Source organism: Anguilla rostrata, chromosome 14, assembly GCF_018555375.3.
Source record: "Anguilla rostrata isolate EN2019 chromosome 14, ASM1855537v3, whole genome shotgun sequence".
Lineage (NCBI taxonomy): Eukaryota > Metazoa > Chordata > Actinopteri > Anguilliformes > Anguillidae > Anguilla > Anguilla rostrata.
The window spans coordinates 27,907,426-27,932,456 of NC_057946.1; the positions used below are offsets into that span (position 1 = coordinate 27,907,426).

Consider the following 25,031-nt stretch of genomic DNA (forward strand, 5'->3'; position numbering starts at 1 on the left):
GAGCAGGAATAAAGATTAGTTCCATCTTTCCCGGGTTGAGCTTCAGGTGGTGATTGTCCATCCAGCTCTGGATGTCCCTCAGGCAAGCGGAGATGCGGGCAGGGACCTGTGTGTCCGATGGGGAGAAGGAGAGAAAGAGTTGTGTGTCGTCGGCATAACAGTGATAGGACAAGCCATGGGCAGAGATTACAGGGCCAAGGGATCTGGTGTATAAGGAGAAGAGAAGGGGGACTGAGCCCTGGGGAACTCCGGAGGTGAGGGGACGGGGCGGCGATACTTTACCCGCCCAGACAACCTGGAAGGAACGGTCTGAGAGGTAAGACTCAATCCAGTCAAGGACTGTGCCGCAGATCCCTGTTGCTGCCAGGGAGGACAGGAGGATGGAGTGCTCCACAGTGTCAAATGCAGCGGAGAGGTCTAGGAGAATCAGGACAGAGGAGTGGGAGGCTGCTCGTGCGGCATGGAGTGACTCACTGACCGAGAGGAGTGCAGTCTCTGTCGAGTGGCCAGGCCTGAAGCCAGACTGGTGGGGGTCAAGCAGGTTATTCTGAGAGAAGAAAGCAGAGAGTTGGTTAGATGCAGCACGTTCAAGTGTTTTGGATAGAAAAGGGAGGAGAGATACCGGGCGGTAGTTCTGGATGACTGAAGGATCTAGTGTGGGCTTCTTCAGCAGCGGGGTGATGTGGGCCCTCTTGAAGGATGAGGGGAAACATCCAGAAGATAGGGAGGAGTTCACAAGGTAAAACCTTTTTGTTTGACCATCATTGTCATAATTATTACTTTTAAACCTTTAATAAAAATGCTTATTTTCACTAAAAATTAAGTCTTTCGCTGTGTTATTACATCCTATTTTCATGTCTTTTATTTGCTTTATGCATTTGCATTTACACTGAAAATGTATCAGAAATATAGTAATTTTTTAAACAAAATGCATCAGGGCTTTGCTGCATAGGGTTTCAGACTGCACTTTGTCTTTTATTGGTTTTTTAAAATTCTTACACATTAAAAGATCATCACCTGAACAGGCCTCATACAAAAACATTATAATCTGAAAATAAGCTAACACAATAACAGTCATGATCAATTTACAAAAGTCCAAATGAAAATCTAAATCTTTGCTGTTTCAACTGTACATGGTGGATGTGTGATGGATGGGTGTCTCTCTGGGGGGTGGACTAAATGATCCGTTTTTTCCAATGGCCCACCCCCCATTTCTCTCGCCAGGTTTTTGTTTTTCCTAAAGGCCCAAGGCTGCACTGGGGTTCAGACTGCACAGCCAAACACTGCACTGAAAACTCCATCCTTTTTAGAAACGAGCCGCTTTCTTCTTCTGTGTCTGTCAGCGCAGTGTGTCACAGGGGCGGGGTCTTCTGGTGGGAGGAGTCCTGACAGCCGGCAGTGATGCAGAGTTTAAATATATGGAGAAAATGTAAATGGTATGCGCTGATTTGTCACTGTGGCTGTTTGAAGTGTTCCTGCAGTGCTCTTATAAGGCAGCAGTGAGTGTGATTGGTGGGGGGGAAAGAGTGTGCTCTCTCAGAGGGGGGCCGGGTGTGTGCACAGGGCTCAGTCTCTCTGAGAGCTCAGAGGTGAAGGTGTGAGCATCCACTCTGCTCTGAGGAAGGTTTGGTTCGTTTGCGCTGAAGATGGAGAGATGTCTGTTCTTTCTCTCTCTCTCCTCCCTGCTCCTGCTCTCCACAGTCAGTGAGTACCAGCTTTATCCTCCTCTCAAGCTTCTCCATACCCAGTCAGGGCTCAGAGACGGGGGGTCAGGGCCAAGGGGTCAGAGGGGCAGCTCTCCAGGCAGGGCAGGGCTCCAGGCCATCTCTAAACACCAGAGTTTACTGTAGTAATATTTCTCTGCATCATTCATGAAGCTTTCATGAAACAAATTTTATTATTAATTATTTAGGAAATGTTTCTTTATTTGATTCACTGGTATATAAAACATGATATTTGAATAATCCAGCCAAGATAAAGTTTTTTGTTTGATCATGTTTGTGTTTTAGTAAATATAAATATATGTAAATATAAAGATCTTTTTCAAATACTGTTTTTATCGTTTCCGTGTCTATGTAATTTGGCACCTGATAATCATGAAACAGTCCAGGTATTAGTTGGCTTTCCCAGAAATTCCTGATGTGAAATTTATATCATAAGTTAGCCTAATTAATATTTTCACTTTTTGTAGTTGCAAGTTGCTTTTTATTAGTGTATTTTTGTAAGAACTCTTCCGTCTTTAGTGCGTTATAACGGAAGGCACAACGGAAATGTGACGTACTCTCATCAGTGATACATTTGATGCCTTTACGGCAGCACATTAATAATATATTGCACTTATTAAAATGCTCTCATCTCATGAAACTTATTACAGCAACTTTAAAAAGAAAAGAAAAAAAAACTTGTTAGCGCATCAGTGGTAACACCTGCTCAAACCTCAACTTCAAAAGCAGGACTGAAGCAACGTTGATCCAGAGTCAGACTTCCTGTGTAATTCTTTTAAAATAACACATTCTGAACAGATAATATTCTCCACTGCTGTTTACGGCTGCAAATGGAAAATATTATTTTATTTGAAACTCACGTAAGTTTGAATATGTGGTCTTTCTCATGCAATATTTTACTATCAATTTAAAAACATGCAAATTTTTCAAATTAAATAATTATTGAAATTGCACGAGAAATATAATGAGGACATACTCCGTAGGATGAACGCTAAAAGTATAAAAGTGATTGTTAAACAGGAATTTTGTAGAGCTGAACTACTAACGTCAAAAAAAAAAAATATATATAAGCTAACAATTCAAATTCATGTTTAATCCTCATTGTGGAAACATACCATTTCACTGAAAACATTACATTATATGACATTTAATCGGAAGACACTTTTATTCAAAGTAATGTACAATAAGTGCATAACAACACTGTCACTAATGTAAAATATTAAAAGAGTATAATGCACATCTACATACACCCAGGTCTGTACTTAATGTCATTAAATGGTTAAAATGCATTCCACGCAAATCTCCTTTTTCACTGATCAATGAGTTCTTATAAAGATGCACTGAGCTTGGTAGGAAGAATGGTCTCCTGTTGCTCGTCTGTGTCTTTTGAGGAGCTGTACTCTGCACAGCCAGCATTTTACGATGCACAGGAGTTTACTGAGGTTCATGTCTGAGTGACCATGCAGACACTGCTGGGGGCATATCCTTTTCAATTCTCAGCAAAAACTTGGGGTTTACACCCATGGTAAACCAGGCTAAACATTATTGAGAATCTATAAACAGTGGTACTACATAAGAACCAGGTTTATCTATAAGATGTTTATGTACAGCACTGTGTGCCGTAGTTTTTTCCATGTTTGGTTTATTGACTGTTCATTTCCGTTTAGTTGCGTGCTGATGTGTTCCAGTCTTTTATTTTTAATTGTTTGTTTATATGGTTTGAGTTTTTCACAGTATCTTAGTCGTACATCTTCGTTTTCAGGATTTTTATGATTTTGGTTCTCAGCTTTTTTCTCATAGTTTAAATTCCTCATCAAACCATTTTTCATTACATTCTTATTATCATTTTTCATATTTGTGGTTTTTAACTTTTTTTTTAGCTACTTAAAAAAATTATTCAAGTAATTTATGGCCAGGTCTACGCCTTATTTTGAGGGTTGATACTGTGTGTTTTGAAATATTTCTATTAGAATTTTTATTTAATCACTGCCAATTGCCTCTTTGTATAATTGTGTGCTGTTTGGAGCCCATCTGTAGAAAGGATTGAGGTTATGTATGTGTGTTGGACTGCTGTGTTCTCTTTATGAACTCAGTGATCTGACTGTGATCTGATAAGGGTGTTTGTGGTCTGACAGTAAATGCATTTATGGAGGAGGGGTTTAGGTCCGTGATGGCATAGTTTACTACACTGTTACCAAGAGCTGAACTGTATGTACAGTATATCTACCTAAAGAGTCCCCTCTGATCATGCCATTTATTATATAGAGACCAAGACTTTGACAGAGATTCAACAGTGCCTTACCATTTTTATTAATTATTTTGTCATAATTATTTTGTAAGGATAAATTTATTGAGTGACACGGATTAGTTGCTCCAAATATATGACAAATTCCCAATTTCCCAATGACTAAAGTCTAGTTGTTTACCTGTCCTGGTTAAAATCTCCACATAGGAGTACCTTCCCCTGGGCCTGGGAGTTGCAGATTTCTGTGTAGAGATTTAGGAACATGTCCTCTGAGTAATGAAGGGATTCAGAGGGTGGAATATACAGTCCCCTCCAAAAGTATTGGAACAGCAAGGCCAATTCCTTTGTTTTTTGCAATACACTGAATACATTTGGGGTTGAGATAAAAAGATGAACATGAGGCAAGAGTTTCAGCTTTTATTTCCTGGTATTTACACCTAGATGTGCTAAACTACTTAGAACATAGCACCCTTCTTTCTCCACACTTTGGCCTTTCCATCACTTTGGTAGAGGTTAATCTTGGTCTCATCAGTCCATAAAACTTTGTTCCAGAACTTTTGTGGCTCATCTCTGTACTTCTTTGCAAATTGTAATCCCGTCTTCCAAATTCTTACTACTGATGAGTGGTTTGCATCTTGTGGTATAGCCTCTATATTGCTGCTCTCTGAAGACTGTTGTCTTCTTCGAACGGTTGATTGAGATACCTTCACCCCTGTCCTGTGGAGATTGTTTGTGATGTCACTGACTGATGTTTTGAGGTTTTTCTTCACAGCTTTCACAATGTTTCTGTCATCAACTGTTGTTGTTTTCCTTGGTCGACCTGTTCGATATCTGTTGCTCAGTACGCCAGCGGTTTCTTTCTTTTTCAGGACATTCCAAGTTGTCGTACAAGCTATCCCCAATGCTTGTCCTATGGCTCTGATTGATTTCCCCTCTTTTCTAAGCTTGCTTTTCTCCCAAAGACAGCTCTCTGGTGTTCATGTTAGTTTATCTTTTATAACACAAATGCAGTTTTCACAGGCAAAACCCAAGACTCCAACCAAGAGTAGACATTCAGAACTATTTATTGTTTAACCAATCAATCTAACAGGACACGTGGGCAACAAGAAACACCTGTCAGTCACATGTTCCAATACTTTTGCTCACCTAAAAATTGGGTCGTCTGATACAAAAGGTGATATGTTCTAAGTTGTTTAACAAATATAGATAAAAATACCAGGAAATAAAAGCTGAAATTCGGATCTGTCATCTCATGTACATCTTTTGACCTCAAACTCAATTGTCTTCAGTGTATAGCAAAAACTAAGGAATTGACCTTGCTGTTCCAATACTTTTGGAGGGGACTGTATGCTGTGTTACGGCTGGCTCGACTGGCCGCAACAAACAAAGTCCGGATGCATCTAAAACACGACAGAAACTGATCTAAAAACAAACCCAGACATTTATTAATCTAAATAACAAACAAAAACACACAAAGTTCACAAAACCAAAGCTCTCCACACAAATCACAAACCCCAAAATAAAACTCCCTCTCCCCTGCGTCATACTACTGGGCTTTATATTGGGCCACAGGCAGGTGGAAGCAATCAGGCAATTAAGTAATTACGCAACTACCTCCACCTGCACTACCCAGGCAAGCAGAGGCAGGGGACGTAACAGCTGTACATAGGAATAGGTGAGATTTGGAGGGATGTGACATTCCTTATTTTCAGCCAGATATGCAAGTCTGCTATTTTGATTATTTTCATTGAGCCTGCAACCTCCTACTTGTACCATATTATAATGCCCCCAGAACCTCTGGCATGCTGGACATTGCTGTGCTTGAGGGATGGCAATGCTATTTCTCTGTAGCCTAAGGGACAGTAAGTTGATACATCTCTATGCACCATGTCTCCTGGAGGATTAAAATATCTATATATTTTATGCTACTGATAAAATCTGGATTTGTGCTCTTCAGCCCATACACTGAAGAACAAAAGCCCTCATTGTTCCAACTGCTAATTGCAAGTGATCTCCTTACATAAACAATAAGTGATTGCATTGAATGGGGCATAATGACAAACTATCAGCTAATTTAATTATTGATTAAATTACATTTAATCAATAATTAAAATATAATTGTAGAATATTTATTATACATATACATTTATACTTAGCCAATTATTCTGCTGATTATGTTGAGGAGTTGCCGTATTTCTCCCATCTCAGAACTGGCCAGGGTCTTTGGTGTTGCAGCAATAGCTGCATAACCCTGCTGTAGTGGAGGTTGCCCTGTCTCTCATGTTGTGGATTGATAGGTGGTTCCAGTGCCTCCTTCAGATCAAGTTTCTATTGACTTTGAGTGCAATAGTAGGATACAGGACCTGGGGGTTTTTCAGGATAGGTGGTGCCATGGGGAGGCTGAGTGTAGTCTAGCGGGTGGAGATTTAATATTTAACAACATACTAAGATGAGGGTGTCACAAATGGTCATAGGTTTATTTTTGTAGAAGCTTGCGTTCCATTGCTTTGTTCGACTTCTATTTCTCTTTTCCTTTTCCCTATTTAATCTGTTTGTTTTTTTGTGTCTTGGTATTGTTGTTCATTTTGATATGGTGATTTCTTTATTTTAGCTGCTTTTGTTGTTGCCGAATGACTGTATGTATTGTGAAATAAAGGTTTGTTAAAACTCAAACTCTCCCCCCCTTCTCTCTCTCTCTCTCTCTCAGGCAGTGAGGATGTGAGGCTGGTGAATGGAGGAAGCCCCTGTGCTGGGAGAGTGGAGGTTTACCATCAGAGAAAGTGGGGGACAGTGTGTGGTGATCGCTGGGATATGAAAGATGCTGGGGTGGTGTGTAGACAGCTGGGCTGTGGAGATGCTGTAGAAGCACCAAAATATGGCCACTTTGGCCCTGGGTCTGGGACAATATGGATGGATGATGTGTCCTGCAGGGGATCAGAATCCACACTGAAGGAGTGTGGGTCAGCAGGATGGGGTGTACATAACTGTGGTCATGGATGGGATGCTGGAGTGATCTGCTCAGGTAGGACTCAGTGTTATTCAGCTCTTACCAATGTTCTTATACCAACACAGGACTTTGGATTTAAATGAGGATGTATTAGTTTCATAAATGCATATATTATTACATAACTAAAACATAGTATTACATTTTAAAATGTGGTGTTATGAAGTAAATTACTGTATTGCTCCTTTCACTGAACTAATTCAGCACTTACACAGTCACAGCAGAATCTTTGTGTTTCTGATGTATTTCTCTTTTTCTGACGCTATCACAATGTTTATTCTTTTAAAGTTTAAGTCTGTAGCAGAAGTTTACGTGTGATTGGCTCATCACATGCTGCAGTTTATACGGGATTGGCTCATATCACACTGCTGTATTCCATGTATAATAGCCGTGCAGTCCTGTATTCATGCAGCTGTGCTCACTGTTGTCTCTGGAATAAGGTGCCAGTCATTGCAGATGATTCTCTCTTTATTCCCTGTTAACCTCTAGGTAACGTCAGGCTGGTGGGCGGGTCTGACCTGTGCTCTGGGAGAGTAGAGATGCATCATGGGGGCTCCTGGGGCACGGTGTGTGATGCTGTCTTTGACCAGCGGGACGCAGAGGTTGTGTGCAGGGAGCTGGGCTGTTGGGCTCCTGGAGAGTTGCGGTGGGCAGCTGCGTTTGGCCAGGGGGAGGGCCCGGTGTGGGCAGAGGAGATTCAGTGTTCAGGCAAAGAATCTCACATTTACTTCTGTCCCAAAGCACCCTCACAGAATCAACCCTGCTCCCATGGAAACGATGTGGGACTGGTGTGTTCTGGTAAGAGTCATTTGTATACTGTGTGTTTCAGTGACACTGGGTTAATATAGTCCTAAACAGATTGTATGCATTTATATTTAAGAAGATCAAGATATTCATTCATTATACTGTGAAATGTTACATGTCAGGGGCTGTAATGCTGGATATTGTGATGCAGATATAATCTGTAAAATGCAGTGAACACTATAGAGAGCGGGGATGTACAGCCCATAGCCCTGTGATACGGGAAGCACACCATATGTACCATAGACACACAGGAAGAGGAAGCACACAGAGCTATCACAGCCTTCCTGTGAGCTGCAGGAATTCACATACAGGCATTTCTGAGCAGCGGCATCTCCCAGTGTCTGTGAGTTTAATCTGTGTGGAGTTTGTATGATCTCCCAGTGTCTGTGTGAGTTTAATCTGTGTGGAGTTTGTATGATCTCCCAGTGTCTGTGTGAGTTTAATCTGTGTGGAGTTTGCAGGATCTCCCAGTGTTTGTGTGAGTTTAATATGTGTGGAGTTTGTATGATCTCCAAGTGTCTGTAAATGGTAAATGGTAAATGGACTGCATTTATATAGCGCTTTTATCCAAAGCACTTTACATTTGATGCCTCTCATTCGCCAGAGCAGTTAGGGATTAGGGGTTAGGTGTCTTGCTCAAGGACACTTCGACATGCCCAGAGCGGGGTTTGAACCGGCAACCCTCCGACTGCCAGCCAATCGGTCTTACCTCCTGAGCTATGTCGCCCCTAGCTGTCTGTGTGAGTCTAATCTGTGTGGAGTTTGTATGATCTCCCAGTGTCTGTGTGAGTTTTATCTGTGTAGCCTCTGTGTGTGTGTGTGTGTGTGTGTGTATATGGGTGTACAATACAATACAATGCAATACAATACAACACAATACAATAAGCTCTTATATAGCGCTCTTCATGCATACATTCCAGGGTGCTTTACGAAATAAATAAATTATATATATATATATATGTATAAATAAATAACATGAGAAGTCAAAACTAAGAGGAATAGGCGCATGAGAACAAATAAAGCCGCGTTTCCACCGCAGGAACTATACCCCGGAACTAGGAACCTTTTGAGGAACTCAGTGCGTTTCCACCGCAGGAACTAGGGTCTAAATTTAGTTCTGGGGGCTTTGTTTTACCCCCCAAAACGTTCCTGCTCGAGGGGTAGTACTTTCCGAAAGTACAGGAACCTTTTGGGTGGAGCTTGCAGCGCTGAACATTTCTGATTGGTCGAGTACTCGTAGCATTTGTGTTGTATTTATTTTCCGCCATTACCCGCCATGTTTGAAAATATGCAGCGGCAAACCAATTAATTTTCATAATAACTTCAAATCAAACTTGTATGTTATGCGGCGCAGTAGCCTACTTTTGGTTATAACCTGTCAACGTCTTGGAATTATAACGTGTGCTCTTCTGTTCTTTTCTTGCTTTAGTATTCGTTTTATAAAATGCTAAGCATTCGTGCTGGGACAGCATATTACGTAGGCTACCAAAACATTCAAACGGATTAATTCGGTTGCTGAATATTTTCTTCCGGATTTTCTTTGTTAGCCCGTTGTAATTGACTCAAAACGTTTGATACAGTTATGTGAGGTATGCGGTAGTTCTGCCTAATTAACATTGGTGATACAGTACAAGCAAACTGGAAATCACCTTTCGCACTTTTTATCCGTTTAAAATAACAGGTTAATTCTAGTAATCTTCGCTTTAGCTTTTTCAGACTGCCGTAATTTTACTCAATTTTACTGCCATTTTTCAATTCCACGAAAAGACCAGGAAGACTATGGACTCATTTATGGTGCATGGTTCGCATCTGGAGGGCACACTTCGCTGCTCGGCTAGCAGTAACTTCGAAGGAAAGCAAACGGTGGCTGTACCACTACTAATTTACATTTTCACGCAAGTCCGAGTTTTCGTTCTATTCTTGTCATTTTGCGATTAGCCTATATGGAATTGACAACGAGAAAGTAATAAAACAGCAAATTGTTTACAACGTGTGCATGTTTTCTGGTGTTAATGAATGTGTTTGAAAGGATATATGAAAATCAATAAATACAAAAGTAACCATATATAGTCATTGTTGGTAACCCGTTGTATATAAGTGGAATAAACCCCTCCGGGCTGTCCCGGTTATTAGAAAATAATGTAGGCTACTTCGGTGGTAGTATGGGGTTACAGAAAAAATCATATGACAGATGGACCGACGACAACGTCAGTGGGCTAATTTGCCTAATCTTCGCGGTACTTTAGGCCCCGGTGGAAACGCAGACAACCATTGGCTGAAGGAACCTTTTAGTTCCTGGTAAAGTAGTTCCTGGGACTGAAAGTTCCGGGTAATTTTGGTGGAAACGCGGCTTAAGTCTTAAGATACGATTTAAAAGAACCAATTGTAGCTGCACCTCTGATATGGCTTGGGATTGAATTCCAGAGGCACGGTGCAGCGCAGCTAAAAGCTCTTCCCCCAGCTGTTTTTAATCGGCAACGAGGAACCACTAAAAGTTCAGCAGTAGCTGAACGCAGGGTACGACAGGGAACATAAGGTTCAATCAAATCCTGCAAATATGAAGGTCCAAAGCCATGCAATGCTTTGTAAGCAGTTAGCAACACTTTAAATTCAACCCTGGATTTAACAGGGAGCCAATGCAATGATTTAAGAACAGGAGTGATATGCTCTGAGCGGCGTGTGTGGGTAAGTACTCTGGCTACTGCTCTGGGTGTGTGTGTGTGTGTGTGTGTGTGTGTGTGTGTGTGTGTGTGTGTGATTTGTCGTATGTACGTGTGTGCATGTGTGTGTTATTGTACATCTGTGTATGCGTATGTTTGTGTGCCTGAGTGTGTGTGTGCGTGTGTGCGTATGAGTGTGTGTGTGTTTGTGTGTGTGTGTATGTGTATGGGTGTGTGTGTGATTTGTCGTATGTACGTGTGTGCATGTGTGTGTTATTGTACGCCTGTGTATGCGCATGTCTGTGTGTGTGTGTGTGTTTGTGTGTGTGTCAGCCTGCATTTGTGTACATGTGTGCGTGCAGGTGTGTGTGTGTATATGTATGTGTGTGTGTGCGCATGAGTGGGTGTGTGTATGTATGTGTGCATGTATGTGTGAGTGTGTGCATGTTTGTGTGATTTGTTGTATGTACATGTATGCATGTTTGTGTATGCATGTGTCTGTGTGCCTGAGTGTGCGTGTGTGATTGTGTGTGTGTGTGTGTAGGTTTGTGTGTGTGTGTCTGCATGCATGTGTGTGGATGTGTATGTATGTGTGCGTGAGTGTGTGTGCATGTTTGCGTATGTGTGTGTGCGTATGTGTGTTTGTGTGTGTGTCTGCATGCATGTGTGTGCATGTGTGTGTGTGCGTGTGTATGTATGTGTGCGTGCTATGTATGTGTGTGTGTGTGTGTGTGTGTGCGTATGTATGTGTGTGTGTGTGCATGTTTGCGTATGTGTGTGTGTGTTTGTGTGTGTGTCTGCATGCATGTGTGTGCATGTGTGTGTGAGTGTGCGTGTGCTTGTGTATGTATGTTTGTGTGCTATGTGTGTGTGTGTGTGTGTGTGTGTGTGTGTGTGTGTCTGTGTGTGCGTGTTTGCGTGTGTGTGTGTGTGCGTGTTTGTGTATGTATGTGTGTGTCTGTGTGTGTCTGTGTGTTTGTGTGTTTTGTACCTGTGTATTCTGTTAGCCTCTTCCGTAAGTCTCCTTTATTATCTCAGTGTTGGTCAGATGCTAACCCCACTGTGCTGTGTGTAGGGTACACTGAGTCCAGGCTGGCTGACAGCCCTGATAACTGCTCAGGTCGAGTGGAGCTGCAGTACCTGGGTAAATGGGGGACAGTTTGTGATGCATGCTGGGACAGGAGAGCCTCCAATGTCCTCTGTCAGCAGCTGAAGTGTGGGACTGCAGTGGCAGTGCCAGGACAGGCCTGGTTTGGAGAGGGGAGTGAGCCAATCAGAGCCGATGTGTTTGATTGCCATGGGAACGAGACACGCCTCTCACAGTGTGCTGTTTCCTCATGGAGCCGAGCTGTGCTCTCACATGGACAGGATGCTGGAGTCATCTGCTCTGGTGAGGAGTCCTGCTCTCTGTACTGTGTACATGGTACAATTTAGCACACATTTACTGCACTGAGAGAGAGAGAGAGACAGAGAGAGAACTGAATTGAAGGCAGTGAAGAGTAACCAGCTCTACCCAGACAGAGTTCCCCTGGGACAACTGGCCATCAAAAGAACATTTTTACAAAATATCAATAACAAAAAATATCACACCCACTGCATCTAGAAATTTTGTCAAAAATCCACAAAAACTATATATTGACAGTTGGCATGAAGAAATTAAACAATAAACTGGAAATTTATTGTGCTCTAGGCCAAGATTGCTCCCTGTCAGAATATCTCACTAGAGTTAAAAACCAAAAGCAAAGGCACACATTAATAATGTACAGACTCAGTGACCACAGCCTTGCCATTGAAATTGGTTGCCACAAAAAGACCTGGCTGGCAAAAGAGAACAGGCTGTGTGCTCATTGCAATCTGGCAGGTGGAGACAGAGGCCCACTTCCTGCTTTCCTGCCCCAAGTACCTCCCAATCAGAAACCAATATTTTCCCAAATTCACTGTTCAGACTAATCAGTACCTATCGGAACCAAATGAATAGATTCTGGGGAAGAGGAAATCGCAAAAGAGGTGGCAGCCCAACATGTCTCTGCCTGCTGTGAATTAAGAGAGGGTGTGGGTTTAACAGAGGAGCCTAACCCTAACCCTAATACACTTGGGTTTAACAGGGGAGTCTAACCCTAATACACTTGGGTTTAACGGAGGAGTCTAACCCTAACCCTAATACACTTGGGTTTAACAGAGGAGTCTAACCCTAACCCTAATGCACTTGGGTTTATCAGAGGAGTCTAACCCTAACCCTAATACACTTGGGTTTAACAGAGGAGTCTAACCCTAACCCTAATGCACTTGGGTTTATCAGAGGAGTCTAACTCTAACCCTCATACACTTGGGTTTATCAGGCTCTGCCCTCTCAGCTCTGGACGGGACGGTGCGGCTGGCTGGAGAGGGTGCGTGTGAGGGCCAGGTGGAGGTGTACTACCAGCAGACCTGGAGCAGAGTGGGGGGGTCCTGGAGCTTCAGTGAGGCCTCGGTGGCCTGCAGGCAGCTGGGCTGTGGCTCTGCAGTGCAGGTCTACAGCTCCTCTCCGTCTGGGACGGGGGGCAGTGGGGAGTGTCTGATGGGGGTTCAGTGCTCCGGGAGAGAGGCTCACCTGGGGAACTGCAGCACTCCACACAAACTCACCTGCAGCTCCAGGGAACAGGTGTCCATCGTCTGTTCCAGTGAGTACAGGTTACTAATGGAGTTTCTCTGCAGTTTCTAGCTACTTGTTTGACATGGGGGATTGGGATGGCAGGTATGCCATCCCGCCAAGTTACGCCTTGGCGGGGGCATGCCCCATACCTATACAGCACCGAGACTTTGGCACTTTTCAGGGTTCCCCACAGAAATAACCACAACAGCCACAGACACTCAGCCCTTAAAAACATTAAATTCTGTTCATTCTGACCCCATTTCAACAGACAGAATTCATAAACAACTTCACATGTCCACACAATAAAGCCCCAAACTAAGGGGATTTTGCGTTTTCTCCTTCTTCTTCTTCTTCTTCTTCTACTTCTTCTTCTCTTTCTTCTTCTTCTTCTTCTTCTTCTTCTTCTTCTCATTCTTATTTTTCCTGCCGCCTATCCCACTAACAACATGTCTCCCCATTGGACATTTCACTGACACCAGCCAAATCTGCACCTACACTACCCAATCAAAAACGCGCATACACACGCAAAATACCCATACATTTTTACTCTGAAACATTTCCTGTTCAAACAGCTAGTCTGCCTGTGGCCTAGTGGGTAAGGTTACAGTCTTGGGAACATGGGGTCGTAGGTTCAAACCCAGCTTGGAACACGTTTCTTTAACCTGCTTCAACCCTCACTAATAATTGTCTACTAGCCTACTTATCAATTATTGCTTTTGCACCATATTTACCCGCCGTTCACCGTTCTGTTATTAACCGGCTACCATATTGCTAAGCCACATGGATTCAACGGGAGCTCTTCTGTGCTTACTGGCCTGTGTTCTTTAAAACCACCGGCAGGTTTGCTAATGATATTTCACGCATTGCATAGCTATGGCATGGTGCTGCACTAACGAAGTCACAGACTGGTAAACCTCCGGTTTCAGGATTGAACCCTGACTCGCCCTCAGGCAGATAATTTCCTCTTTTACACTAACGTTTTCTTACGCCTATATTTTCTTTACCAAAACTCACTCACGACCACCCATATGCATTTCATCACGGCAAATGTATTCCTTTTATTAAAAAGTTACACCAGTTCACCACTGTGCCATTTCTACTAACTATATTTCTTCACTTGGCTACCGTACAAAACTTTCATATCAGCAAACGCCACGTTTCTATTTCTACATTCATGTTACCTCGCTCTGTTCTCTATCTAGCCACATACGCTACACACAATTACTACTTATGTACATTCTGCAACTCCGCAGTTTGAACAGCTAATCCGACCGTGGCCTAGTGGGTAAGGTTACAGGCTTGGGAACACTGGGTCGTATGTTCAAGCCCAGCTTGAAACACGTTTCTTTTACTTGCTTCGACCCTCACTAATAATTGTCTACTACTTCTTAATTATTGCTTTTGCACCATATCTACCCGCCGTTCACCGTTTAGTTATTAACCGGCTACAATATTGCTAAGATATATGCATTATGACTTACCGTCTGTACGTTCAGTTATTGACCGGCTACAATATTGCTAAGCCATATGGACTCAACGGAAGCTCTTCTGTGCTTACTGGCTTGTGTTCTTCTTTAAAACCACCGACAGATTCGCTAATGATATTTCACGCATTGCATAGTTATGGCATTAGCTAACGAAGTCACAGACTGGTAAACCTCACTCACTCACGGCCACCCATATGCATGTCATGACGCAAATGTATTCATTTTATTTAAAAGTTACACCAGTTCACCACTGTGCCATTTCTACTAACTATATTTCTTCACTTGGCTACCGTACAAAACCTTAATATCAGCAAACGCCACGTTTCTACATTCATGTTACCTCGCCCTGTTCTCTATCTAGCCACATAGTATCTAGCCACTTACTACGTGTACGTTCTGCAACTCCGCATTAAAACATTACATTTAAAATCATGATTCACTCATAAGTATAACTACTAGCACTGAACATGAGAAAAAAACATTCGTGCAATAGATTGCATTACAGTACAAGCAAATAATGAGTGCAATGTTATTTAACCCTCCACTTCAACAACTAATGTTCAATACCGACTGTTATATATACCATTTGATAAGGAATATAAGCTCGCTCATGGTCACTCCATTTACTTCGCACTATACTCCGTGATCATGTCAACCTTCACCTACATGCCCATTCTGCTAAAAACATATTGTTTCAACTACGGAATTTCGTAATTTCATTTTAATTTCTCTCACACTGTTGTTTTCTCTCATATGCAAAGCCTGCTGGGACATATGCGTCTGCTCCTATTCTCCACTATCATGTTTTCCGGTTCTCGTTTAGCAAAACAGCGAAGAGGATTCCTACCTGCAGATAAGCCTATCAAATGCCTTATAAACCTTACAAACACTAAAAGTGCATCTCCACGAAATAACAGACAATGGAGCAGGACAGAAGGATAAACCTTACAAACACTAAAAGTGCATCTCCACGAAATAACAGAAAACGGAGCAGGACAGAAGGCTACACAAGTTGCGACCTAGGGAGTTATAATTCTACGGGCGTGTTCATTATTTTGTCAGTCAAGGCTCGTTGGATGGACGTCAAATCCGTGAGTACATACCATATTCCATCTGCGTTCCTGATGCGTTTACGCTTACGCCACTGCATCCTTTCTCACAGCCACTGTTTTACATATATAGCAAACCGAAACTGCTGAACGGTACACGCTCATCAGACTGTACAGATTCACACAACGATAGCCATAATCCACAACCGTTTCTTGCAGGGTCGCATTTCTCACTCTCATAATAAAACGCTTTGCAAAAAGAACTGATATCTCATAAAAAACACGTTTTCAACGTACAAAAATGCCAAGTTACTAAAAAGTATTGATATCAAAATGACGCCAAGTTACGATACTACAAACAATATAGGCTATCTTGCCTCACCGAAATGACATAAGATGTATCTCAAAGCAATGCTACCCAATATTTCCTCAGTTCTTTCAAGTCACTTGGCCCTGTGTTTTCTTATCTTACCATTTCACAATGTCATGCAACTTTCTGTCAGATCAAAGAGACAAATATTTCGAATTGCCTCATGGAACACATTGAACATTGTACATTGAAATTAATGTATAAATTCATTAATGTACAGAACTGCTGCTGAGCAACGACAGGAAGCACATTTCTCCAGAAAACATGTTTATACTTGCTTCTGAACTGAATTTGAGTACATGTGCAAGTTATTGTATATTTGCTACGTACAATAAATACTGCATGTAAAACACATATTGTACATACATACATAGAGAACTTCTTTATCCGCATGGGGACATTTCCCTGGCAGCATCTTACATTCACATTCACGAACACACTTGTACCAAGAAACATACTATCATTCACGCAACAGAAAGCCTGGGCAGCGAAATACATAGGCCTACATACCAATACAAATTGGACATACACACACCTATTCAATCAATCTTGACTGTGAGAGAGCCATCCACACATATGTTTGGCCTGTCCATGTAGTGCATGCTTATACACAGGGCCAAGTGACTTGAAAGAACTGAGGAAATATTGGGTAGCATTGCTTTGAGATACATCTTATGTCATTTCGGTGAGGCAAGATAGCCTATATTGTTTGTAGTATCGTAACTTGGCGTCATTTTGATATCAATACTTTTTAGTAACTTGGCATTTTTGTACGTTGAAAACGTGTTTTTTATGAGATATAGTATACTCAACCTAAAGGATTTTTTAGAAGTATTAGGAATCAGAGTATTTAAAACAGACAGAGCTTGTGTAAAAACTCAGATAACTTCTCTCTATTTCTCTTTCTCACCCCCTCTCTCTCTCCCCCTCTCTCCATTTTTCTCTCCCTCTCTCTCTCTGTTTCTCTCTCTCTCCCTCTCTCTCCCTCTCTCTCTCTCTCTCTCTCTCTCTCAGATCACAGGACTCTCAGGCTGGTGGGGGGAGGGGGGGACTGTGCGGGACGGTTGGAGGTGTTCCACAGGGGCTCCTGGGGGACAGTTTGTGATGACTCCTGGGACCTGAATGATGCTCAGGTGGTGTGCAGGCAGCTCCAGTGTGGGACAGCCCTCAGTGCCCCGCTACCCTCCTTCTTTGGACCAGGAGATGGACTCATCTGGCTGGATGAGGTGGGCTGTGTTGGGAACGAGACATCCCTGTGGGACTGTCCCACAGCCGGATGGGGACAAACTGACTGTGGACACAAGGAGGACGTGGGAGTCGTGTGTTCAGGTTTGGAACTCAATGGAGCATCTAACATTTTTGCTTTTACACTGACACTAATTTGGTTTGAATACATGATACCTGATTGGTGAGGAATTTCAGGTGTTCAAAGTGATGAGATTTATCTCAGGAGAGCAGTGGCTAACAGAACACACAGCTTTTCATCCTGACTTATACCTGCATCCGATACATTTACCTTTCTATCCTCTGTAATTTCTAGCACAAGATTTTAAGGTTATGTTTATTTTTAAATCATTTTGTCCCTAAGAGATTTCTAACATTGTTGTTGTAGAATTCAAGGAGATGAGACTGGCCGAGGGCTGTTCTGGGAATTTGGAAGTTTTCTACAATGGCACCTGGGGCAACGTGTGCTTCAATCAAATGTCTAGAGACACGGCTGCTCTCATATGTCAGGAGCTGAACTGTGGGAAGAGCACATTTGTGTCTAAAACACAGTCAAGACTGGAATCAGCTCCAAACTGGCTGGATCATTTCAAATGTCGCCCACATGACTCCACTCTGTGGCAGTGCCCATCAAAGCCTTGGGGTGAGAATACCTGCGGGCAAACCAGCGTGGCTTCGCTTAACTGCACAGGTAAACCTCACTCTACTGCAGACTTTATACTCCTGTTAGGACCAGTATAATAAACCTCATGACTGCAAACACAGTATCACTCCTATTGGGAACAGCAGCATAAAACTCTCCTTACTGCAGACTTTAGTACTTCTCAGGGCTGGCCCGTGGCATAAATGGTCTATGCGGTTGTTTAGGGCCCCAGCCGCTAGGGGGGGCCACACGGCCACGAGGGGGTGGGGGGGCGCACGATTCAATGTTTATCTGAGGTAAATAACGTTATTTTCGCAGTTACGTTATTCATCCCCTATCGCAGAATTAGTGGTATAAATTTTAAACAGAATGGCACCCGAACATTTCACAACAATGCAATGTATGAAGGATTTTACAAAGTGAACCGCTCCCTCCCCCCCCCCCCCCCGACGGAATCCAACAGCTCCCCCCCCCCTCCCCGCTCAGAAAGATAACAAGTACTAGGGCCGGCCCTAGTACTTGTTAGAAACAATAGAATTAGAACTGACTCATATATGCAAATGGGGAGGATGATATGAAATCATTAATGAAGCTAATTTGCCCTAAACTGGTAAATGTGTAAGTCAGCTTATTAGTTTTTGCAACATTAAATTGGTAAAACTATGGACTATTGTGAATTTTTGAAAGGTTTTTAGTGTAACCCCATGAATGAGATTTTTTGAAGCTCTAAGTAGTGCAGTTTGTTTCTGATATGGAATTAACCTGTTTCTATCTTTGTGTTTAAAATTTTTTTTTTAATTTGTAGTTCATTTATTTATTTATTTCTCTTCACATCAAAGGGGAAGAGGATGATGAAGTTCCACGAAGCAAATTGTCATGTTCCTCAGCAGCAAATCAGAGAGCTTGCCCAAGTACGTTTTTTTGGTTGAATCCTGTGGTAAGCCGCTCTGAATAAGAGTGTCTACTGAACGTAATGCAAATGTTGAGCAGGCTGTATCCACAGCCACAAATCCACTCTGCTTTGGCAAAGCAGAAAGCATTACGTGAGGTCTGCCATAATATTAGGGCAGATGTGTCTGTGGGAGGTGCTAAACGTAATGAGATCAGTCATGGTGTTAATGGAGATGTGTCTGTAGGAGATGCTAAACGTAATGAGGTCAGTCATAGTGTTAGTGGAGATGTGTCTGTAGGAGATGCTAAACGTAATGAGGTCAGTCATAGTGTTAATGGAGATGTGTCTGTAGGAGATGCTAAACGTAATGAGGTCAGTCATAGTGTTAATGGAGATGTGTCTGTAGGAGATGCTAAACGTAATGAGGTCAGTCATAGTGTTAATGGAGATGTGTCTGTAGGAGATGCTAAACGTAATGAGGTCAGTCATAGTGTTAGTGGAGATGTGTCTGTAGATGCTAAACGTAATGAGGTCAGTCATAGTGTTAGTGGAGATGTGTCTGTAGATGCTAAACGTAATGAGGTCAGTCATAGTGTTAATGGAGATGTGTCTGTAATGTAGGAGATGCTAAACGTAATGAGATCAGTCATAGTGTTAGTGGAGATGTGTCTGTAGGAGATGCTAAACGTAATGAGGTCAGTCATAGTGTTAGTGGAGATGTGTCTGTAGATGCTAAACGTAATGAGGTCAGTCATAGTGTTAGTGGAGATGTGTCTGTAGCAGATGCTAAACGTAATGAGGTCAGTCATAGTGTTAGTGGAGATGTGTCTGTAGATGCTAAACATAATGAGGTCAGTCATAGTGTTAGTGGAGATGTGTCTGTAGGAGATGCTAAACGTAATGAGGTCAGCCATAGTGTTAGTGGAGATGTGTCTGTAGGAGATGGTAAACATAATGAGGTCAGTCATAGTGTTAGTGGAGATGTGTCTGTAGGAGATGCTAAACGTAATGAGGTCAGTCATAGTGTTACATTACATTACATTACATTCATTTAGCAGACGCTTTTATCCAAAGCGACGTACAAAAAGTGCATTTTCATGATCGTAGACAACTGCTGAACACGGGTTCAGTAAGGTACAATTACTTATTTTGTAAAGCTATTTCTAGCCGAGAACAAAGAACACTATCCTGGTCTAACATCTGCAAAGCCAAACTAGGCAGAAGAATAAGCTACAGTATTAGGACGAATACAATTTACCAAGAAGTGCAGGGAAGGGGCAACATGTAACAAGTGATAGGAAAAGGGTTTTTTTTAATTTTATTTATTTATTTATTTTTATTTTTATTTATTTTTAAAAAAAAATATATACAGCGTGGTGGTGGTTATTCTAGGTATAGTCTGAAGAGATGAGTCTTCAGGCCACGGCGGAAGATGGATAGTGAGGGGGAGGTTCGGAGAGGGACGGGGAGTTCGTTCCACCACTGGGGAGCTAGGGTGGAGAAGCTCTGTGATCCCTTTGGGCGGGTGGGAGGGGTTGCAAGACGCCCTGCTGCCGCAGAGCGGAGTGGTCGAGCAGGCACATAGAATTGAGTCATGTCCTGCAAGTAGATGGGGGCTGTCCTGTTGGCGGCAGTGTAGGCAAGGGTCAGGGCTTTGAATCGGATCCTGGCAGCGACCGGTAGCCAGTGAAGTGATCGCAGCAGAGGAGTGACATGGGAGAATTTGGGGAGGTTGTAGATGAGTCGGGCAGCGGCATTCTGAATCATCTGTAGTGGCTGTATGGCACAAGCTGGCAGGTTTGCAAGGAGAGAGTTGCAGTAATCAAGGCGAGAGGTCACCGTAGCCTGGACGAGCAGCTGGGTGGAGTGCGTCGTCAGGTATGGTCGAATCCTCCTGATGTTGTATAGGAGGAATCTGCAGGACCGTGATGTTGCCTTGATGTGCTCCTTGAGGTCCAGCTGGTCATCCAGGACCACCCCCAGGCTCTTTGCAGAGTGAGAGGCAGTCACTGTGGTGCCATCAACCGTGATTGAGAGTTCACGAAGCAAGGAGGTCTTGTACGGGAAGAAGAGCAGCTCAGTTTTGTTGAGGTTGAGGTTGAGCTTCAGATGGTGGCTGGCCATCCAGGTGGAAATGTCAGCCAGGCAGGAAGAGATCTTATCATTGATCTGTGTGGCCGAGGGGGGGAAAGAAAAGAAGAGTTGTGTGTCATCTGCATAACAATGATAGGAAAAACCATGTGAATTAATGACTGAACCAAGAGATCTGGTGTATAAGGAGAACAGCAGAGGACCCAGTACAGATCCCTGCGGCACTCCCGTAACAAGTGGATGAGAGGCAGAGGCAGACCCCTTCCAGGTGACCTGGTAGGTCCTATCTGCAAGATAGGAAGAGAACCAAGACAGGGCAGTCCCGGCAATTCCCATCCCAGCCAAGGTGGAGAGGAGTATTTTATGGTTGACCGTGTCAAAAGCTGCAGACAGGTCAAGAAGGATCAGGACAGAGGAAAGGCGTGAGGCTCTTGCAGTGGCAAGTGCCTCCGTCACAGCTAGTAGTGCAGTCTCTGTTGAGTGCCCGGATCGGAAGCCAGACTGGTGAGGGTCTAGCAGGTTGTTCTGATGGAGAAAAGAGGTTAATTGTTTAAGAACTGCTCGTTCAAGGGTTTTGGACAGAAAGGGTAGAAGGGATACGGGTCGATAATTTGTTACATCGGAGGGGTCTAAGGTGGGTTTTTTGAGTAGTGGGGTAACACGAGCGTTAATGGAGATGTGTCTGTAGTGTAGGAGATGCTAAACGTAATGAGGTCAGTCATAGTGTTAATGGAGATATGTCTGTAGGACATGCTAAACATAATGAGGTCAGTCATAGTGTTAGTGGAGATGTGTCTGTAGATGCTAAACATAATGAGGTCAGTCATAGTGTTAGTGGAGATGTGTCTGTAGGAGATGCTAAACGTAATGAGGTCAGTCATAGTGTTAGTGGAGATGTGTCTGTAGGAGATGCTAAACGTAATGAGGTCAGTCATAGTGTTAGTGGAGATGTGTCTGTAGGAGATGCTAAACGTAATGAGGTCAGTCATAGTGTTAGTGGAGATGTGTCTGTAGGAGATGCTAAACGTAATGAGGTCAGTCTTAATGTTAGTGGAGATGTGTCTGTAGGAGATGCTAAACGTAATGAGGTCAGTCATAGTGTTAGTGGAGATGTGTCTGTAGGAGATGCTAAACGTAATGAGGTCAGTCATAGTGTTAGTGGAGATGTGTCTGTAGGAGATGCTAAACGTAATGAGGCTGCTCAGCTCATCTGTGTCTCCTGCTCTAGGTCACTGGCCCCTCCGGCTGGTGGGGGGTGAAGGCGGGTGCTCTGGGAGGCTGGAGGTGTTCCACGGGGGCTCCTGGCGGACGGTGTGTGGAGACTCCTGGGACGCGATGGACGTCCAGGTGGTGTGCAGACAGCTGGGCTGTGGGTCAGCAGGAAAGGCTCATAGTAATGCTACTTCTGGGATGGGGAACGACACCCTCTGGCTGACTGAGGTGAACTGCAGGGGCACTGAGATGCACCTGTGGGACTGCCCACACTCTGTGCACCAGCACAGCCGCTGCCCACACCAGAACCAGGCTGGGGTCACCTGCACAGGTGAGCCTGCGACTCCAGATCACCTCAGGCTGACTGCCAGCTTCTGAGAAGATTAATCACTGGAGCCCTGACAGAAACACACACCCTAAACCCCAGGAGCAGCTTAAAGATCCACCCTGCATTACAGCTCAATGATTACTTTATTCATGCGCTCACTAATAATGCAAGTAGAAAACATGATGCTTTGGAACTACATTTACATTTATCAGAAGCTCGTATCCTGCGCAGCTTACAGAAGTGGAATGAGCAGAGAGGATGTGACATCATCAGGGTCACAGCCGATAACAGTGGGCAGGAACAGGAAGCGGAACAAGTGAATGAATAAATAACAAATCTCTTCATTTTTATTTTACAGTTCCTTTATCTGAGTCCAGCTCCGCTGCAGGTACGGACTCCTCTGGATGGTGTAGGAGAGAGTTTGGGAGATGAAACCAGAGGCTGAGCTCAGAGCCCTATCAATCACACAAACCCTTTCTCATGCCCAATAAAGAAAACAATGCATTTTAATTTATTTTATTTTTGTTGTTTTAGGTACTCCTGCAATGACTACACAACCAAAATCACAGCCAGGTAAAGTTGCCCCAGGAGTCATTTATACAGTGAAAAGAGGACCTCACAACTAATTTCAACTGTTGGGACTTGCTTTTCCATTAATGCTCTGTATTGCATTTCTACCATATAAATGGTGGTGGCTGTTTGCCTGGGTAGGTTGCTAAGTAACACTCAGTATATGAGTGTTAACACACAACTGCTTCTTGCAGTTTTTTGCCTGTTGGCAACAGTACCTCTGCATTAATGCTTTAAGACTGAATGTAATCCTATAGGTTTCTATCTAACAATAAACATGATGTGGCTCTCTAAGCTTGCTGAATGCTGGTTCCAAGCTAGCAGTTTGCTTAATTTAAATAGCCAATGTTCTTGAATAGAGAAGAGAGAACACCCACCTTCTAGTACAGATAGCACAGGCTTAGCTGAAGTTTACTAGCTGGAAAGTTAACCATGCACTTGCTCTCAGGCCACCTTTTTATGTTGTAGTGGGTATCTTGTGGAATGACTCAGTTTGCTTAATGCAGACAGTTGCTCTGCTTTAATAGGTCGCTGGATGGCTGGCTGTATAAGTACAGTACTGTAGGTGGAAACACAGCTCAGTGGTTAGTGTAAGTAGAGTAGAGGCAGTGTGCCATGTTCTCTGCTGATGCCCAACCCCTTGCCTTCCCCGTTTTGCAGTTGTGTCCAAACGGCCAGTGCCCGGATCAAAGGAGGTTCCGCCCAGCCCGTCTATCCCAGCAGTGGCCTTCCTGGTGATGGGGGCGCTGTTGTTCCTGCTGCTGGCAGTGCTGGGTGTTCTGCTGTTCCAGAACAGAGCGTTGAAGAGAGGTAGGGGGCGGACGGGCGCCGGGTGAACCGCCATCACACGCCGAGTGTGACTGAAGAAGCCTCTCCAGTGATCAGCTCAGTGGGTTAACCACGCAGCTCTGAATGGGGGCTGATGGGAGGCTCGCCCAGTTAAGACCCTGCGCCAGTGCGTGTGGGTGGGCCCCGCAGTGTGGGGCCGAGTCCTCCATCACCAGCTGCCCTGAAAGCAAGGAGACTGCCGGGTGACACATTTTTGGCTGCAGTGATCCCGAGGGAGGGATTTGGTTGGCATGCTGATTGTGTCTTTTTGTGCGCCAGCGCCCCCCTGTGGTCGATCACATTCCTGCAGTCTGCCTGAATCAGTTATGTGATAAAAGGTTGGACTGATCTCAGATCAGCAGTCCTACAGGGCCCTGGTCTCTGACAGGTGGCTGGTGTATGACGGTAGCTGTGTGCTGTACCTCTGCTGCTCATGCAGAGAGAGATGTGCTCTCTGAGAGGAGACTTTGACTCTGTGATTCTCTGTCTCTGCTCACACAGCCCTGTCTGAATGGGACCACGCCCCTCTGCATGAAGCTGTCTACGAGGAGATCGAGTACAAACTAGCTAGAGGGGGAACCTACAGCGCCCCCCGGTGGGGTGAGTGAATCAGATCTGTCCTCCTCGTGCTTCACAGTAAAGTCTTAAACACTCTGTAGAAGACCTCCTCAGAGCATGTGTGGTGTGGGCGGGGTCGGGACACACCCTCTCTCCTGTCCACAGGGAGTGGCCTATCAGAGGATCCGCCCTCTGGGTATGAAGACGTGGAGGACGGCGAGGGACACTCCCTCTCAGGTAAGGGGGCGGAGCTCTGTGGAGCTCTCAGTGGGTGTAGGTGGTGGTGCTGTGGCTCCAGGGTGATTTTGGGAGGGGTGGAACTCCTGAGTGCTCCTCAGAGTTTCGGTGGCGTATGTAACAGGATCACTGGCTGTGAACAGGACAGCTGTGTAGTAAAATGGTGAGAGAACTGGGCTCAAGTTTGCAGGTTCAATTTCCCTGAAAGGACACTGCAAGGTACTTAATCTGAATTGCTTCACAATACATCCAGCTGTATAAATGGATACTATGTAATGAAAAAGCTGTTTAAGTTATGGCTGAATAAGAGTGTCTGGTAAATGCCTGTAATATAATCATATTGTAGATATGGTGTTTAATCATGACATATATTTATTAAAACAGCCGTTATGGGTACATGGGGATAGACTGTTAATCCGCTACTTCTACCCCTCAGGAGCACTGTGCCCTTCAGACCTCATAGATTTCTAGGT

General features: G+C 43.8%; 1 protein-coding gene and 1 pseudogene across 1 annotated transcript; one reads left to right on the forward strand and one right to left on the reverse strand.

Annotated features, from left to right (window-relative positions):
* Positions 1 to 25,031, reverse strand: part of LOC135239031 (calpain-2 catalytic subunit-like) — a 50,672-nt pseudogene that overhangs the window by 12,044 nt on the left and 13,597 nt on the right.
* On the forward strand, positions 849 to 24,994 carry LOC135239030 (antigen WC1.1-like). The gene is made up of 14 exons (XM_064307364.1): positions 849 to 1,704; positions 6,677 to 6,991; positions 7,463 to 7,771; positions 11,513 to 11,827; positions 12,777 to 13,097; positions 16,990 to 17,304; positions 17,588 to 17,890; positions 18,682 to 18,753; positions 22,054 to 22,368; positions 22,724 to 22,753; positions 22,900 to 22,938; positions 23,596 to 23,745; positions 24,265 to 24,363; positions 24,487 to 24,994. The coding sequence occupies exons 1-14, from the start codon at positions 1,647 to 1,649 to the stop codon at positions 24,723 to 24,725; spliced, it is 2,880 nt and encodes a 959-aa protein (XP_064163434.1). The 5' UTR covers positions 849 to 1,646; the 3' UTR covers positions 24,726 to 24,994.

Bases quoted from the DNA above. Each gene is read 5' to 3' on its own strand.
- LOC135239030 (XM_064307364.1), top strand. From the start codon at position 1,647: ATGGAGAGATGTCTGTTCTTTCTCTCTCTCTCCTCCCTGCTCCTGCTC. The intron at 1,705-6,676 runs GTGAGTACCAGC...TCTCTCTCTCAG, and splicing joins GCTCCTGCTCTCCACAGTCA to GCAGTGAGGATGTGAGGCTG. The intron at 22,939-23,595 runs GTAAAGTTGCCC...CCCGTTTTGCAG, and splicing joins ACAACCAAAATCACAGCCAG to TTGTGTCCAAACGGCCAGTG.